This window comes from Sphaeramia orbicularis, chromosome 20 (genome assembly GCF_902148855.1).
Source record: "Sphaeramia orbicularis chromosome 20, fSphaOr1.1, whole genome shotgun sequence".
NCBI classification, from domain to species: domain Eukaryota; kingdom Metazoa; phylum Chordata; class Actinopteri; order Kurtiformes; family Apogonidae; genus Sphaeramia; species Sphaeramia orbicularis.
This window is the reverse complement of record NC_043976.1, coordinates 3386488-3404090: the sequence shown is the minus strand read 5'-3', so window position 1 is coordinate 3404090 and position 17603 is coordinate 3386488. Positions and strand designations below refer to the sequence as shown.

At 40.1% G+C, this 17603-nt stretch overlaps 1 protein-coding gene across 2 annotated transcripts in view; it reads right to left on the bottom strand.

The window, feature by feature from the left end:
• The window catches only part of LOC115411038 (piezo-type mechanosensitive ion channel component 2-like), an 88843-nt gene extending 81337 nt beyond the window's left edge, over positions 1 to 7506 (bottom strand). For both annotated transcript variants that reach the window (XM_030122971.1, XM_030122972.1), the window contains exon 1: positions 7071 to 7506. In XM_030122971.1, coding sequence (XP_029978831.1) covers positions 7071 to 7134 — 64 coding nt within the window. In that variant the 5' untranslated portion in view covers positions 7135 to 7506. The remainder of the gene's footprint in view (positions 1 to 7070) is intronic.
• Positions 7507 to 17603: the final 10097 nt, after the last annotated feature.

The following is a 17603-nucleotide window of genomic DNA, read 5'->3' as shown; positions in this document are numbered from 1 at the left end:
AAATGGAAGGCAGATCTTTTGTCACACTGTGATTGGCTGAAAAGGAGCGGTAGGTCATGTTCAGGTCCTGACTGAGCATGGAAGGAAGTAACAAGACTCTAGTACTGCAGCAAGCAATAGAGTATAGAGTATTAAAAATATCCTCTCATCCCCTGAAACTGTCACATTGCTGTCATCGTGCCTTGTGCAGCTCGCTGGAAAGTGAAATGAGAGACCTTTTCAGACCTGCTAGCTCCCAGGTCAGATTAGCAGGAGCAGCGGGGACACATGCACAAACTGGAGGATTGCAGCAGTCTTTGCGATGTCAAACCCAGAGACATTCTGGCAACTGGACCACCAGGTCAAGTAAAAGGTAAGAACAGTTTACATGGTAGCAGAATGGTAAATTGACAAGTTAAAGGCTAACTAGCCTACTTTTGTTAATTTAGCAACCCCATATCATACTAACATCCTACCAATATCACACTACCATAATAGACCATACTAACATCAAACTAACATACTAACATATTAACATACTAACATACTAACATACTAATATCATTTTATCATCCTAATATCATACGAGCATCATCCTAATACACTATCATCATACTAACATATGCGCACTAATATCATATTATTATACTAACATCATACTAACATCATCTGAACATACTAACATCATAATAACATCATCTAAACATACTAACATCATATTAACATCAGCGTTTTTGCTGGTAAGGTTTTGCTGTGACGCATACATTTGATACAAAAAATCATCACCATCGTATTAGACTTATTATACAAATATATAATATGTAATAGACCTCGGGGCCAGTTCTGGGGGGGCAATGCTCCCATAAACAAATGTCCTGCCCCCTCAAATGAAAGTATGTGAAGTTTCAGGAGGTAGAGAAAAGGTTTTGAGCTTCACAACAGTGAGACACAGAGGAATTAGTAATTCGTTTTAAGTTTCACTTTCGCGGCACGGACTGCACCACCCTGTATATACCACCCCTTATTGAATAAATTGGATGGAAACTGGCTGACCTGTGCACATCCTCCCCCATTACACACCACCACAGGAAACACTGACTTACGCACTAATAACTAGGGTTGGGTATCATGGCCAATTTCCTTAATCGATTTGATTTTGATTCATAAGGTTCTGGATCGATTAATCATGATTCGATTCAGTTCAATTCGATATTGATTCGATTCAGTATTAATTGATTGATTCAGATTCATTTAGGCTAGTGACACCAAAGTACAACTTTGAGCTGTGAGCTGATTATTTGACTGCAGCAGCCATGCAACACATCAACACTGGGATCAATATTGATATTAGTAAGGAAATAAATATGACATTTCAGCAGTAAATAGATGAACCTGCTCTTAAAGCTATACCTACCGATGTGGCATGTCTTACAGCACTTAGTAAAAATTTGAACATTAACAACCCGCCTCCCTCCAGAGCCCTGCCTGCTTCCCCCCACCTGAGCTCTGACGCTCCCCTCCTCTCATCTGATGTGCACGGTGGAAGTGGAGGTGGAGGTCCGGTCTGCTTCGGCTTGGCCGCGGACCCCTCCCTCAGCAATCAGACACATCATCCACCTGCTGCACAGCAGCGGCTCCTGTTTCATTAGCAGACCCTGTTTTTAAGGGTGTGGTCTGTGCAGCGCGAGGTCATTGTCTTCACTGCACCTCATCACCTGGGCAGAGTGGGCCGTACCATGAGCACGCAGACTCACTGTCCATGGACATTTGAGGTTTCATAGTCCATACGTTTATCATCCTACATTATCCTACACTGAGTGACACAAAGTACATGTACACGGAGTCCCACTGTTGTAAAAATGTAGCTTTGTGCAGATGTGTCTGTGGAGTCAAGTACGCCAGATGCCAGGACTTTATCCTTCATTCACCAGACTGTGACTGCTGCAATCGGGTTTTCTGGTTTGTTCCCCTTGGTTGTTGTTTCTGTTAATAAATCCGTATTTTCCCTTCAACACATGCATTTGAGTTCTATCCATTCATAGCCTAGATAGGAGACTGCGGTTAGTGACAGGACAAACAGCGCGAGTGAAACATCAGATTCAGAGGCACCGGTATCAGATGCAGGACGGTGGTAATGGATGACTGACAGGTGGCTCAGCCAGGCTCGGCCAATTATTTTATTCGGACCGAATAAAATGATTGATCAGATATATGTGAGAATTAAACATTTTTTAGTTTAGGTTTTTAGCTCTGTGAGTGTTAGTTGGAGTGGGGGTAACGGTCTGTCATTGTCGCTTTACTATTCCTCTAACTCCACATTATCACCTATGGCTGAGTGTGGATCCAAGTTAATATTCCTAGAACGACTGGCTTCTGCGACCCACCGCAGAGAGCCTCCGGGTGGCCAGGTTCTCCACACTGTGGGTTCGAGTTTGAGGATGGGAGGACCTCCCGCAGAGGTGCTTCCCCCACCCTTCCTCCGCATCCCTCCCGTGCCAGATCGATCTCATCCACTATTAATTGATTACGCAAAATTAAAATGAAATCAATCTAAAATCAAACAAATCGATTTTTGTACTCTGCCCTACTAATAACACATTATCATACTAACATCATACTAACATTGTACCAACATCGTACTAACATATTACCATATATTAACGGTCGGAGCTGGAACCAGGGTTGGAGCCAGGGCCGGGGCCGGAGATGGGCGAATTGATGCTGTGCAGTGCTCGTGAACCCTTGGGAACAAGCATAGCACATGCCAGTACTCTGGAGCCATGGCTTCAGGGGGATGTCTGAGGAAACGGGTTTGGACTTTTGAATTGTGTATTTTCAAAATGTAGCCTCCTCGAACCATTTTTCCAAGATGTCCTACCCCACCTTTAGTAAAATGGAGAAGGTGACAAAAAAATCCGTAGGCGGTGCCGCAATATTGAAGGAGAAGAAAAGAAAAGCTCTAGCAGCTGAGGCTGCAACTAGTAAAAAATTCCGATGATGTTTGCTGCAGGGGTTGGGGCTAGTAGGAAGGTGGCTGCTGCTTCACCGGGTCCCTCACAGCAACAGCAGTATGGGGCCAGCGCCACTTTGACAGTGAGTCTGATGAGGATGGAGACGGTGAAACCACCAGTAACATGGTACGCGAGCCGGAGACTGAAGTAGAACATGATGAGGCAGACATTACACTGTGAAGGAGGTGGTGATGTGGTAAACTGAATAACACAGATGTGCGCTTTACTTTCAACATTATCGTGTTATACAGTTCACATCAGTGAAGCACTGATTAACTACACTTACAATAAAATATCTGCATATATTATTCATAATGCAGTACACAACTTAGCTACAGCTTTCAGGTTCACTGTGTGTACATGTTTTTCCTCTTATATCATGCTTTATAGACTATACAGTTTCAAACTGTTTGTCCATTTTTTAAATCATTATACTATTGTTTTCCATACTTTAGACAATTAGCCAAAGTTCTAATTGCATGCAGATTAATTTTTTGCACGTTATCTTGTTGATACTTAATCTATTCCATAATATTCTTCTACTTACTGTGTCCAGATGTGGGATAGGCCCAGTACATCATCTCCAGTGGAAATTTTCTCACTAGAGACCCCAAGCAGTCCATCCATAGACTGTTATTAGTGACACTTTGAATCTTAAATCCCTTTGTCAGTATCCTTCATAAGAGCAAGTGAGCAACACACTAACTATGGAGTTATTTTATTGAAAGCTTCAGAATTCAAAGGGATATTGTTCAGTAACAGTGGTGGTATTAAAGGCTTGTGTGTATGTACATTAACAGGCCGAGTCAGTACAGCACCTGCATTGTGGTGGGCTGGTCTGGATCAAAAAGTCCAGGGCCAAATTTTTGTCCCAGTCCAGCCCTGGTAATTACTGACTGTCAGTATGGGCTATGAGCATGGGCGCAGATGGCACTGGGGACGGAGGGGACATGTCCCCCCCAGATTTATAGTGATCCAATCCCACCCCCCAAATTGATCAGTATAGAGGGAATGCCATCACTTCCCCCCAGGCCACGCCCCTCTAGGTCAGACTGAGTGGCAAAAACAAACCGGCTCAACATGGCAGAGCATAGCAGTGACTACAGCGAGACCGGGAAAAATGTGGAATAGAACATGAAATTAAAGACAACTGGACTGGACATGGATCCATACAAGCTACCAAACAACCAGTGTTCTACCAACACTGATCTGGGACAGAAATCACCTATCCTGACATTTACATGAACCTGAGTTCAACGCCGGGAAAATCCCCAATGCAAAGGCTGAAAGCATCCAACAGACCCAGAGTTGTGTCCATCCTCGCCATCATTAATTAGAGGATTCCAGCTGGTGAGTGCTTTCATTCAACATACTATTGTTTTGGAGGTTTTGTGTCAGTGCAGACGGAGTTTCTTGGCGGAGATTTGGGCGGTAAAGGCCCAGCAGTAGTGCTCACAGTTCACTACTGATTTACTGGAGTTGAACCCTTAGTACTGACCCAAGTGAGTGGATGATCTACTGGTACTGTGGAGATTTAAGGAGAGTTCACATCAAATACTGGATCCAACACAGATCCAACAGCTGTGTGCTACAGTAGACCCTGATCTGGAAAACTAGGTTAGCCTCAGTTTAAGCTAGTTTACAAATCATGTAGAGCACAAGGTTCACAATCACACAACTGAAGACACAAACGATTCAGTTCTGAAATCTAGAACTAAATGACAGATGCTAACATTAAGAGCTTTACTAAGAAGTAACGTTAGCCAAAACGATATGTAATTTAAGGAATGACTTTACGCAAGAACACAGCATAAATTAATGTTACCTGACACGAAATGTCCACCACAAATCCAGGTTTGGTTGTCTGGATTCCAGTTCTTTCACTGAATTGCAGCGATCCATCTGCTTCTTCTGTCTTTGGCTTTAGGTCGCCGCTAAAACGAGAGCTCCCAGTGCTTTTAAACCTATTTGTGCGATCAGTGACACAACAGCTCTGCCCCATTTTTTAGACTGTTCTAAAGTTTTCATAGTATTCAAGCCAAAGCCGCTACTCATCTGCCTCTGTCTGACACTCAGTGGGCGGAACCACGGTGACTTCTGCTAGCAGTGACGTCACGTGTAGACCCTCTATAAAATACACCGATTCAAGAAGGTGGGAGATAGGAGCCTGGAGCAGATCCTTGCTGAGTTGGGAAAGCAAGCTGTTCAATTTTCCACGTAATCCTCAATTAATAACACAGCACAGGTGATCTATTAACATCCCAGTGTTTGTCCTGCCTTACATGCCTACAACTAATGGTGCGTTCAGGTGTACTTGTAAACCAGAATTTTAAAGTCGGTAAAGCATTGAAATCTAGCATCTACAAGCATAAACGTTGGGGTTTTTGTTTCATTTCATTAACTGTCAATTTTTTCAAATTCCATGTCCCCTGATGGCTTAGTTTTTAAACTGGGAACGGTTAAGTTTGGACGTTACATTTTCAAAGCTCCATGTTTCGACTTCTAATGTAAATGCAATGCACCACCTTGACTCCTCTGTAAGTTACAGAGGGAATTCCTAATATTTCATTCAGAGTGTGAATTTCATTTCACATTTCATGCCATGTAGGCTATACTTATTTATTATCTCCGCCAAGGAGGTTATGTTTTTGCCAGGGTTTGTTTGTCTGTCTGTCTGTTTGTTTGTTTGTCTGTCTGTCTGTTTGTCTGTCCGTTAGTGTGCAACATAACTCAAAAAGTTATGGACAGATTTGGATGAAATTTTCAGGGTTTGTTGGAAATGGGATAAGGAAGAAATGATTAAATTTTGGTGGTGATCGGGGGTGGGGGGGCCCACTGATCAGCCTTGGTGGAGGTCTGCACTCTCTGAGTGCTTCTAGTTTTATTGATTTGAATCGGTTGTTTACGTGTATACTTCTGTTATCATACACATAGTTATGTTTATAAGCGTTTACATGAAGGCACGATTGGGAATCACTTCAATTTTATTTTATTATAAATTTTTGCACATAGGGTTTTTGCTTTTTTGTCAGAATTCAATTCAAGTTTCTGTGCTGAGAATGAGATTCTTCATCTGGTTGAAATCAGCAAATGTTTAAATAAAAAATGTGCAGAAGGCATGAAGTTTTGTGATTGACATACCAGACAAATAACAGTTTGATCATGCATGGCTAGTGTTGATCAGGTAGGCCTTTGTTTACCAATATTCATTCAGTCAGAAAACTCAAGAAGATAGATAGATAGATAGATAGATAGATAGATAGATAGATAGATAGATAGATAGATAGATAGATAGATAGATAGATAGATAGATAGATAGATAGATAGATAGATAGATAGATAGATAGATAGATAGATAGATAGATAGATAGATACCCCCAGTTCTAAAATCCTATCTGGCTATGAGGGATACGGTATGGGGGCGGAGCCGGTGTGGGCGTGGTGAGGTGTGAGCAGACAAAGTGGATGAGTGAGATGGAGCCAACAGTGGAGTTTCACATTAATTTTTCTGTCTGTTGTTTTGGCGTGGTTACGGCCTACAGTAACTAATACTGTACTCAGTAAAGTAACCAGTATGGAACAAACCCTCATGTATCCATCCGACAATACAAGCATCATCCTCTCATCCTGACATACTATTGTAATACATTTAATAGGTACTATAAAATAATATATATATTATTATTGTACCCATTGAATGTAATTAGTACTAGTACAAATACACAAATGTATTTAACACTGTTCACATCGTTAGTCTCATGATATAATTCCCTAAGTCTTTTTTTTTTTTTTTTTTTTTCTCAGGTCAGAGCTTGATGCAAAATGAAGCCGCAGTGTTAGGACAGTAAAGTTATACAGATATTAAAATCTGGCCAGAAATATGACTAAGGCAATAATGCTATGAGGTTGACGATATAACAAAACAAAATGACTTTAAACTGTTTAATGGGGTTATATCCCACAAGCCTCAGTTTTTCCTCATAACAACGTTAAGAAAGAGTGATTAAAACAAAGTGTAAAAAACTAAAATGAACCGGATTCTGACAAAGTCAAGGTTTCCAGTAAAAAGTGTGAATTTACCTGCAGTCAAACTGAGGGGCAGCAGAACCCTGAAGACCACCCCCACAGTCAGCTCCGGGGACATCCTGAAGCCCCAGGTCTGATCCACATCCAGTGCGGGTTCTGCTTCTGCTTCTGGTTCTGGGTTCTCCGGCAGCACGGGGCTGTCAGAGCTGTGCGGCGGCGGCGGAGGAGCCCCGGGTCCGGGTACAGACGGAGGTGCGTCCCGGTGACATCCTCCAGCTCCGAGACAGAAGAAGAACAAATGTTCCTCTGAAGATTTAAGAGCCAGAATCTGAGCAGAAGTGCTCCTCAAACTTGTCAAAGTCCGCCTTGTCCTGTTTTTGCTGCAGTTTTGGTGTTTTTCCAGGTGAACCTCCGTCGGTACCTTCTGCTCTGGTTCCTCTGCTTCTTCTTTTCTCTTTTTCTTTTCTTTCTTCTCATAAATCTCTGCGGGTCAGATCAGAACCTATCCAAGCTTCTCAATGAAAGTTGAGGCCCCGCCTACCGCCCGACGGACAGCATCCCCAGCAAATCAGCGCGCCCCGTGACGCATAAACTCGTAAAGTTGGAATCAGGCCACGCCCCCTCCACAAAGAAAAAAAACTTGAAATATTTAATAATTTAGTATTTTAACACTTTTATCTAAATGTCAGGGATTGAGTTCACTCAAAGCATAATATGGTTTTATTCTAGAATGTTTCGGTTTTCCGAATAAACTGTTAAATATGAACATTTTCTCAAAAAGAGAAGAAAATATTTTGGAATGTGAGTTTTTTTTCCTGCTTCTGCTGCTGTTCATCACTACACACTTACATGTATTATTTTAAAAAAGTGTATTAATAAATAATATTAATCCTAATATTAATCCTTATCTGTAATCTGTTGTTCTGATATGTTTCAGTTCATTCATTCATTAATCACTTAGGTTACTTCCGTCGGTTATTTGTCTAAAGTTTTATTGTTCATTATATAGTCTTTATTATTTTCTGTTGAGTGTTTGTGTTACATTCAAATAATCAGCTCATTGTATTCAAGGTGTCCAGTTAAACAGAGAAACAGAGACACCTGCTGGTTGAAACACAACAGTACTAAATTCACTGATTTTAATCATGCAATGTTTTATCACATTTCATCCAAATCCACAACAAATACAAATAGTTAAACTCAACTAATTATCAGTTCATCAAAAAAAGAAGTTAAAGATATTCACTGACGTCATTAAATTCCTTTATTTTAATGTAATCTAATGACACAATCCATAAACCAGTGTCAGTTCTTAATAGTTTCTGATTCAGACCAGTTTCTTTAGTTTGTTGAACCACGTCTGAGTTAATTTTCAATACATTTTATTTATTTATTTATTTATTTATTTAGTGTTTTTTTGTTTTTTTTTACTTTTATCAGTTTCATATTATTTCACTGTTTTGTTTGTTTTTTCCTTGTTTTGATTGAAGGATACTCATTGTTTTGTCAATAGCAACTTTTACACAGAGATCCCGGAAAAAAGGTGAGATGGTGATCCCACATTTTTCCACTGATTTACACAGTCAGGCCAAAGGAGGAACAGAGGTGAGATAGGCCTCTGTTAAGTTAATGAACAGGGACACACCTCCTCCTGGGCTAAAGGCTAAAGATGTGAACAGTGTTAAATACATTTGGATATTTGTACTAGTGCTAATTACACTCAATGGGTACAATAATAATAATATATATTATGTTATAGTACCTATTAAATGTATTACAATAGTATACTGACAGTCAATAGAAACTTTGAGGTAGAAATGTCTGCATATTTCTACTTGTAGGGGTGTTGTAATTACTCATTGTGGATTTATTGATGCCTTAGTGCTGGGGTAGTTGAAATAATGATGAGTTGTCATGTTGTCACGGTTCATTGCATATGGGTTGGTCTCTTTGCAAAAGTGGACCAAATACACATTGAGCAATACTCAGTGGGTCCGTGCACAATTTGAGGATTGGTTTTGAAAGCCTATATAAAGGCCCAAAAAAGGCCTCCATTGTTAATCCAGTGAACGGCATCATGCCACGTCCATCACGTGAACAACGTCTCCGGGCACCGGGTATGGTGGAGGCCGCTTTGAGCTCCAGTCATACAGCCAGGCCCATGGATGGGCTGTTCCCAACCCACAATCACAAACCTGGTTGAACGCCACAACACCACAGCTCTGTTGACCATAGACCACATCCAGAGACAGAGAGTGACAAACAGGCCATACCCGGTATTGACTGTTGTGACTTTGTGTTTGGCAGGTGCTATTTTCTTTTGTTGAGTTGAGCCTCCCGGACCTGGTCCAGGTCTGCTGGGTTCATTTTATTGGCCAGTTTATACTGTAATGGGACTAGTACAAAGCCTGAACCCAAATGCAAGACCAGTACGCAGATGAAAAGTTGAGTATTTATTAAACACAATCACAGGAGAAAAAACACAGCACAGAATTATTAACACGTCTGTGAAGGCGTGTGATTCAGGACTCGACGTCCGGGCTGTGAGCGGGGACAGTGGGCGGTCAGCACGGCCGAGCCGGAGAAATACCGACAGCAACCCGACTAGGGCAAAACAGAGGATAGTCAAAAAACAGGCCAGGTCATACACAGGAGAGCAGATCAGGTGGCAACGGGACATGAGGAGAAGGCTACTCACGGTCAAAGTCCAGGCGAGGGTCGAAACACAAAGGTAACACGTTGGAGGCTGAGGTAATCAGGGGAAAGGCCGAATCGGAAGTCGGATGAACGAACCAGGTCAGAACCAGACGAGCAGGCAGATGAGGAACAGGCAGAATCGGTGGTCGGAGACAAAAACAGGTCACAACTGGCAGACAGAATCCAAAGACGCTGGTGAGTAAGCACGAGTGTAGCAAACAAACTGGCAACGAGACAGGGGAAGACACAGGGTTTAAATACACAAGAGGGAGGGAAGACAATTAGACACAGGTGGAACACATCAGGGTGGAGTCAGGTAATCAGACACAGGTGAAACAATCAAGGAGGGGAAGTAAAGACACCAGACATGACACATGAGGGAAACTTAACAAAATAAAACAGGAAATGACAGACAACATAAAAGACAGACAAATCCAGACACAGTCTGGGAGCAGACATGACACCTTTAAGTTTACTCTGAGCTTTAATGAACATCTACATGAGCAGTAAATTAAATATAGGGTAAAGGAAGGGATTTACACTGAAAAATACAAAACACAGAGGTTTTTATTATAATAAATGGTGATAAATCACATGAGAAATTTTAAAAAGAGAGAAAAAAATCATTTAGAAGCTGCCATAAAAGTACCACTGGGTCTGAATGGGTTAAAATGTGCTGAAGTAATTAAATTCTGCTAAACCAATATAAAATTGCGTAAAAAGAAAACACATCTAAGTCTTCTTCTCATCCAATACCTAAATCTGGCCCTTTTGGTGTACAAGTTATAAAACTTATGTAAAATCCCCCGACTCTTTCATCAGTGCCAACACTTTGACATTTCTGCTTTTGTTTCAGAAACTGCTGGATCGATTATCGTAATATCCGCGTTCGCCTCAGACATCTTGAGTGAATCTTATTTGAAATAACCACATACCTCCATAAATATTCCCATCAACGTGGTCAATATTAAATGATACAGCTATAAATACTACAATATAAACTTTATTATTATCATGTAATGTTAAATGGTTTGGCTTGGGTTAACGCTTCCTCTATATGATTATTTCTTAACTGGAAAACCCAAATATCATCATAAATATGTCCTATAATGAAAAGAAACTACATATTCAATGTTTCACTGTAAAAGTAGGTGTAAAACCAGATGTAAAATGAAGGTATTTCTAGTTATTAACATTCACTGTCATGCATTTATACATAATTTTTATTTATTTTTTTTATATTGATATTTTGACAGACAGTACAACATATGCCATCATCACAAAATAGAAGACATAAACATCATCCACTGTCTGGTTTTCAAATATGCACTTAAGACAAACACTAACAAACACCAGCAAACAAACTAAAATTAAAAAAAAAAAAAAAAAAAAAACACTTGTGCCTTACATTTAAGTTCAACATTTGTCCTCTTATTCAACCTATCAGTCAGTATACTGGATTAGATCAGACCAGACCCAGCGCCTTACGTTTATATAGACATCCTCTCTATTGACATCTGAAAGGAGCCCCAGACTTTATTGTAAATGTCTTCTCTCCCCATTACTCTATATGTGACTCGCTCAAAGGTAGCCATTCTTGTCATCAATTCAATCCATTCCTTAAAACAGCAGGGACTAGATGACTTCCAGTGTCTCAGAATTATTCTACATCCTGTGGTAGTAGCTAAACGTATCCACAGTCTCTGTCTTGCAGTCAGAGTGTTATTGTGTGGCAGCAGACCCAAAACACACAGAGCAGGAGTCCTGGACAGTTGCATTCGGAACAAATCATTTAAGAGGGTAACAACCCCTTCCCACAGTTGTACATTTTTTTCACAAGAATATAACATGTGTACAAGAGATCCCACTTCCTTCTGGCACCTCCAGCATTTATCACTGTCCCTAAGTTTTAGTTTGGCCATTTTACTAGGTGTCCAGTGGTTTCTATTTAACAATTTGTACTGAATTAGCTGAGACTGTGCTTCACGAGAACAGTTATGCCACGATGCAACCAACTTCCTCCATCTATCTGCTGAAATCTGTTCACCCAGGTCTTTCTCCCAGCACATTCTCAGCCCCTCCAAATGGGGGGATTGTGCCTCCCTGAAAAGTTCATAAAATTTAGAAGCTCCATTTTTTTTATGTGTAGTTACAAAGACTAACTCTTGAATCCTGGTCACAGGGTCAGGGTTCCTCCCCCGGGTAGTTTTAATACAGTGTCCAATCTGTATGAATTTCCAAAGCTCCTCTTGTCTAAGGTTAAATTTTTGCTTAATTTCATCAAATGACATCAATCCATTTTCGCTGAGTAAGTCACAAAGCAAGTTTATTCCCGCTTTGGCCCATTTCTCCCATATTACAGGTTTTTTGCCAATTAATATTTTTTTGTTATACCAAATAGAGGTTTAAGGAGTAAGGTATGGGCTAGATTTTATAAGTTGGTGAGCACCCATCCAAGTTTCTTGCACAAATGTCAGTACTGGGTCCTTAAAGTGTACCGGTCTTCCCCTCTGAGTAAGAAATGCCTCAAGGGAAGTGGTGGCCACCAGTTCTTCTACTTTAACCCAGGAAGACAACTGCTCCTGCGAATTATTTATCTTAGTTAACTGGGAGAGTGAAAAGGCATATTGATACCACTCTATTTTGGACAATGATAAGCCTCCATTTTCTTTGGCCCCATATAATTTTGAACGGCTAAACGTTGGTCTTTTGCCTGTCCATATATAACTCTCTACGACAGTATTATATAGTTTCAGAAGGCCAGGAGGAAAATTTAATGGTAGCATATACAGAATATATTGGATTTTAGGGAATTTTTATACATAATTTAACATCTGTTTTTAAGAATTTGTCTTGGACTTACACTGCAAAAATCCAAATCTTACCAAGTGTATTATTCTCATTTACTAGTCAAAATATCTCATCACACTTAAAATAAGACATAATCACCTACAGAGTAACTTGTAAGGGGGATAAAAGAACTTATTTTTAGACAATAGATCTAGAAAATCTTATTTCAAGGAATCTTACCAAGATAATTTTCATTAGTTCCATTGGCAGATTTTTTTGGTGAATTGAGCAATAAAAAAAAAAAAAAAACTTGAATTAAGCAAAAAAATCTGCCAATGGAACAAGTGAAAACTAGAAGCACTCGGAGAGCGCAGACCTCCGCCAAGGCTGATCAGTGCCCCCCCCCCCATGGGCCCCCCCACCCCCGATCACCACCAAAATTTAATCATTTCTTCCTTATCCCATTTCCAACAAACCCTGAAAATTTCATCCAAATCTGTCCATAACTTTTTGAGTTATGTTGCACACTAACGGACAGACAAACAAACAAACAAACAGACAAACAGACAAACAAACAAACCCTGGCAAAAACATAACCTCCTTGGCGGAGGTAATTATCTTACTAAGATTTCTTGAAATAAGATTTTCCAGATCTATTGTCTAAAACCAAGTTCTTATATCTCACTGAAAAGTTACTCTTTAGGTGATTTTGTCTTATTTTAAGTGTGATGAGATATTTGGACTAGAAATGAGAAAAATACACCTGGTAAGATTTAGATTTTTGCAGGGTATGAACACACAAAAACTTCTACACATTAGATCTTTATTTCCTCTTATATAGAAACTGAACATCAAAAGAAACTTATCACATATTCTATGTGATGCCATTTCACACCATTTTATTACCTCTGCCAAGGAGGTTATGTTTTTGCCAGGGTTTGTTTGTTTGTTTGTTTGTTTGTTTGTTTGTTTGTTTGTTTGTCTGTCTGTCCGTTAGTGTGCAACATAACTCAAAAAGTTATGGACAGATTTGGATGAAATTTTCAGGGTTTGTTGGAAATGGGATAAGGAAGAAATGATTAAATTTTGGTGGTGATCGGGGGGGGGGGGGGCACTGATCAGCCTTGGTGGAGGTCTGCGCTCTCCGAGTGCTTCTAGTTAAATATGAAAACAAATTCTTTTTTTGTTCTTAAAAAAACATTTAATTAATTAACAAAATACAACAAACAACAAAACAGTGGATGAGTATCCAGAGGAGAATGTAAAATATGACAAAGAGTAGTTCAACAAAGTTCACATTTAGCAACAAGCAACATTATTAATCCACAGCACGTCAAAGATCTCAGTCCCACTGAACATCTGTGGGATATTCTTGTAGATCCATGTATGCTCGGCATCCAGCACCTGGCAACCGCCAGATGCTCATCCAGGCCCTTCAGGAAGAGTGGGACAACATCCCCCAAGATAGGATCAGGAGGTGAATCCAGAGTATGTGCAGAAGGTGCACAGCCTGTGTTAGGGCTCAGGAGGACACACCCAGTATTGAGAACACTGATCTGGAACATTTGGTCAATCTTTGACTTGCTGTGGATTAATAATGTTGCTTGTAGCTAAATGTGAACTTTGTAATTGGTGGTTATTTGTTTTCATGTGCCCTTTTGGAAGTTTGAGCCCCTGCCCCTTTATAGCTCTCTGCACGGCCCTGGTGAACAAACTATTTTCCATGTACAAACTGGGCCATAGGAGCACTGCCTGGATCAGAGCTGTGAACTGACACAACTGTTTCTGACAGAACTATGAACATGAAAGCACTCTGCAGACACAGAACGGACAAATGCCCTGTGTGTGTGTGTGTGTGTGTGTGTGGGGGGGGGGGGGTAAAACACCTGTAGAGTTTGCATTTTTACCCTGTTTTTGCACAATAAAAGGCAAATACTCACACGGTTTGTTGTAAATACTTTTTATACTTTCAAAGTTCATATTTAACTTTCAAATCTTGTATCCATGTGCAATTTCAGTGTTTTTCTGCTAAAACTAAAAAAAAACTAAAAAAAAAAATAAAAAATTCAGTTTTTGTGTTTTTCGTCATTTTAAACTGTTATTACAGCAGTAAAACAAACAGTGACTGCTATATTGAACGTTCAAAGTGGTCTGCAAAAACTGACAAAAGGACTCAAAGCCTATTTTCTGACCTTTTTATGATCAAAATAAGTAAACAAGTGCAGGTGGAGCATCTTAGGCTCAGGAGTAGAAAGGATGTGAATCCAATGCACACATCCTCCTGTCTCATGCGCAGATCATTCACACTTAGCTCACATCCACCTGGATCCATGAAGCTGCACACAGACGTGAAGCTGGGCAAATAGGAATTTCATTCAGAAAACGTTGGAATTTTTCAGATCGGACAAATAATGAAAGAGTTACGGTCATACTACACAGGACAGGAGGGCATGTTAGACTTGGCACGGTCAGACCCGAACTGGACCACAACGTATTATGTACGGACCTCAAGCAAGAGAGAGCAGATATGATTGCGTTATAACGCAAAATTATTGCATCATAACACAATACTTTCGCATTTTAACGCAATAATTTTTATTTTTTGCATGTCCCTTCCCGGGCTCCGTACTAAACAAATGATTCATATGAAAAAATTCCAGTTTAGGGTTTCAAAATAAAAATTATGTCGAAAAATATGGTCTCAAAGTTTTCATTAACTGTGAGTGTATGTTAGGATGACAGGATGATGCTTGTATTGTCTGATGGATACATGAGGGTTTGTTCCACACTGGCTGCTTTATTGAGTACAGTATTGCTTAGTAACCACGCCAAAACAACAGACAGAAAAATTAATGTGAAACTTCACTGTTGGCTCCATCTCACTCATCCACTCTCCCTGCTCACACCTCACCACGCCCACACCGGCTCACTGACTCCGCCCCCATACCGTTCTCATCCATTCTCCTATCCCTCATAGCCAGATAGGACCATACTGACAGTCAGTAATTACTGAACATTCAAACAGAAACATTAACAGAACATTACTGCTACAAGTTCTTTGTAATTATTTTCATTTTTTAAATTTCTCTCTTAGGACACTGAAGAGACAGTGGGGGTTCAAGTACCCATCATGCTGCTTGGCGGCCCTGCTTATCCCCTCTGGAGTTGGCTCTGAAAAGGATACCCCAACATTAGAACCCTGACAGTTGAAGAAAGGTACTTCAACGAACAACTTAGTCTGAAATTTAACAAGTCAACCCACCTGTTTCACCAGTAAAAGAGCTCAGCACTGGGCTTGCTGCGGTCCACACAGTCCCTGGAGTCTCGAGGTCCTCTTCAGTCGATATGATAGAGCTACTGTCAAGTTGCTCAATCGGCTAACAGCTAGTGTTGCTTTCGTCAACAAAAATTATGATGAAATATCTTCGTCAACGAACCTTTATCGTGTGACAAAAACAAAACGAGACATAACGAAAATGGTGGTCATGTGACGACAGCTATAATTAAATGTGTAATGAAATATTGTTGGCTAATAAAAACGTGACTAAATGTAGTTTACAAAACAAAAACTGTGATAAAATGTCTCTTTATTTTCTTTAACAAGACAAGACAAATTGACATTATAATCTGTAGCTGCATTACTGCAGGTGTGTCTGCAGTGAAACTGTTCAGTCCGCAGGTTACCAGACATTTCGCACCCAAGCGGTTCACCTTCTGCGGTTCACACCTGAAGTCTGGATGGTTCACCTTCCATTTCATGCTCAAATGTCAAAGATCCATAAAGACCTGCTCCCGGTCTGGGTCTGCACAGTAGAGTACTGCAACCCGAACCGAGCCAGACGGGACTTGATGGGTCAGGCTGGGTTTGTACGGAACTGTGTCAGACTTGCCCTCATGAATATTCATATAGATATGGTAATTGACAGCATATAATATATTTCTCAGTCCATAAGAATGATAAGATCCTTAGGTTTAAAATGGGTTTAACTAAAGGACAATGTTGGTTTTGCCAAGACTATACTGACCAGATTAAATAGAATAGCATGACTAAAAAGAGATTAAAATATAATTTTCATTGACTAAAACAAGACTAGAATGTCATCAGTTTTCATCGAGTAAAACTAGACGAAAATAGTCATGTATTATTCTGACTAAAATACGACTAAAATGCTCAGAGTTTTTAGTCGACTAAAACTTGACTAGACGAAAAAGCTATGAACATGACTAAAACTAATAAAGACTAAAATAAGAGTTTGGCTCAAAGACTAGACTAAAACTAAAATTAAAACAGGCTGACAAAAACAACACTACTGACAGCTCAGCTTGTCACCCAAAATCCAGTCCAACTCGTCATTAAACAGACAGGTGAAATCTCCCCATCCATTTCGTCTGTTGACGTCTTTAGCCTCGTTGAATTTAGCCCGAAGACTCTTCATTGCGTCCAGCCTAAGGCACACCTGTGCAATGATCATGCCGTCTAATCAGCATCTTGATAATGCCACACCTGTGAGGTGGATGGATTATCTCAGCAAAGGAGACGTGCTCACTAATGCAGATTTAGACAGATTTGTGAACAATATTGAGAGAAAAAGACCTTTAGTATACATAGAAAAAGTCTTCGATCTTTAAGTTCAGCTCATGAAAAATGGGAGCGTTGGGCAGTGTTGCGTTTATATTTTTATTCAGTGTACTTTCAAATACGGCACGGTTTTGATATGGTCCCTCCAGTTTAGCCTGCATAGAATTGTCACCCCAAATCTTTATTAATTCCAAGACCTCACTCTCTCTCCACTGTCCAGTTTCCACTCTGTCCTCCACCATGGCTGTTGTCTTTCCTGCCACTCCTCCTCCTGGGATGCAGAATTGTGATGTTTGCCGCATTTCAATGACGTAAAGGTCGGATAAATATGATCTGAATCAGAATCTCTGTAATGTAATTGTACAAGTACAATGAAATTGTGATAGAACTCTCCAATTTAGTGCAAGAAATTACAAGGCACAACAAATGACAGTAAGAAGGCACACTTACTTACATTAGAAAAAATATATAAAAGAAGTACAACTAGGAATGTTTGTAAAAAAAAAATGTGTATATATATA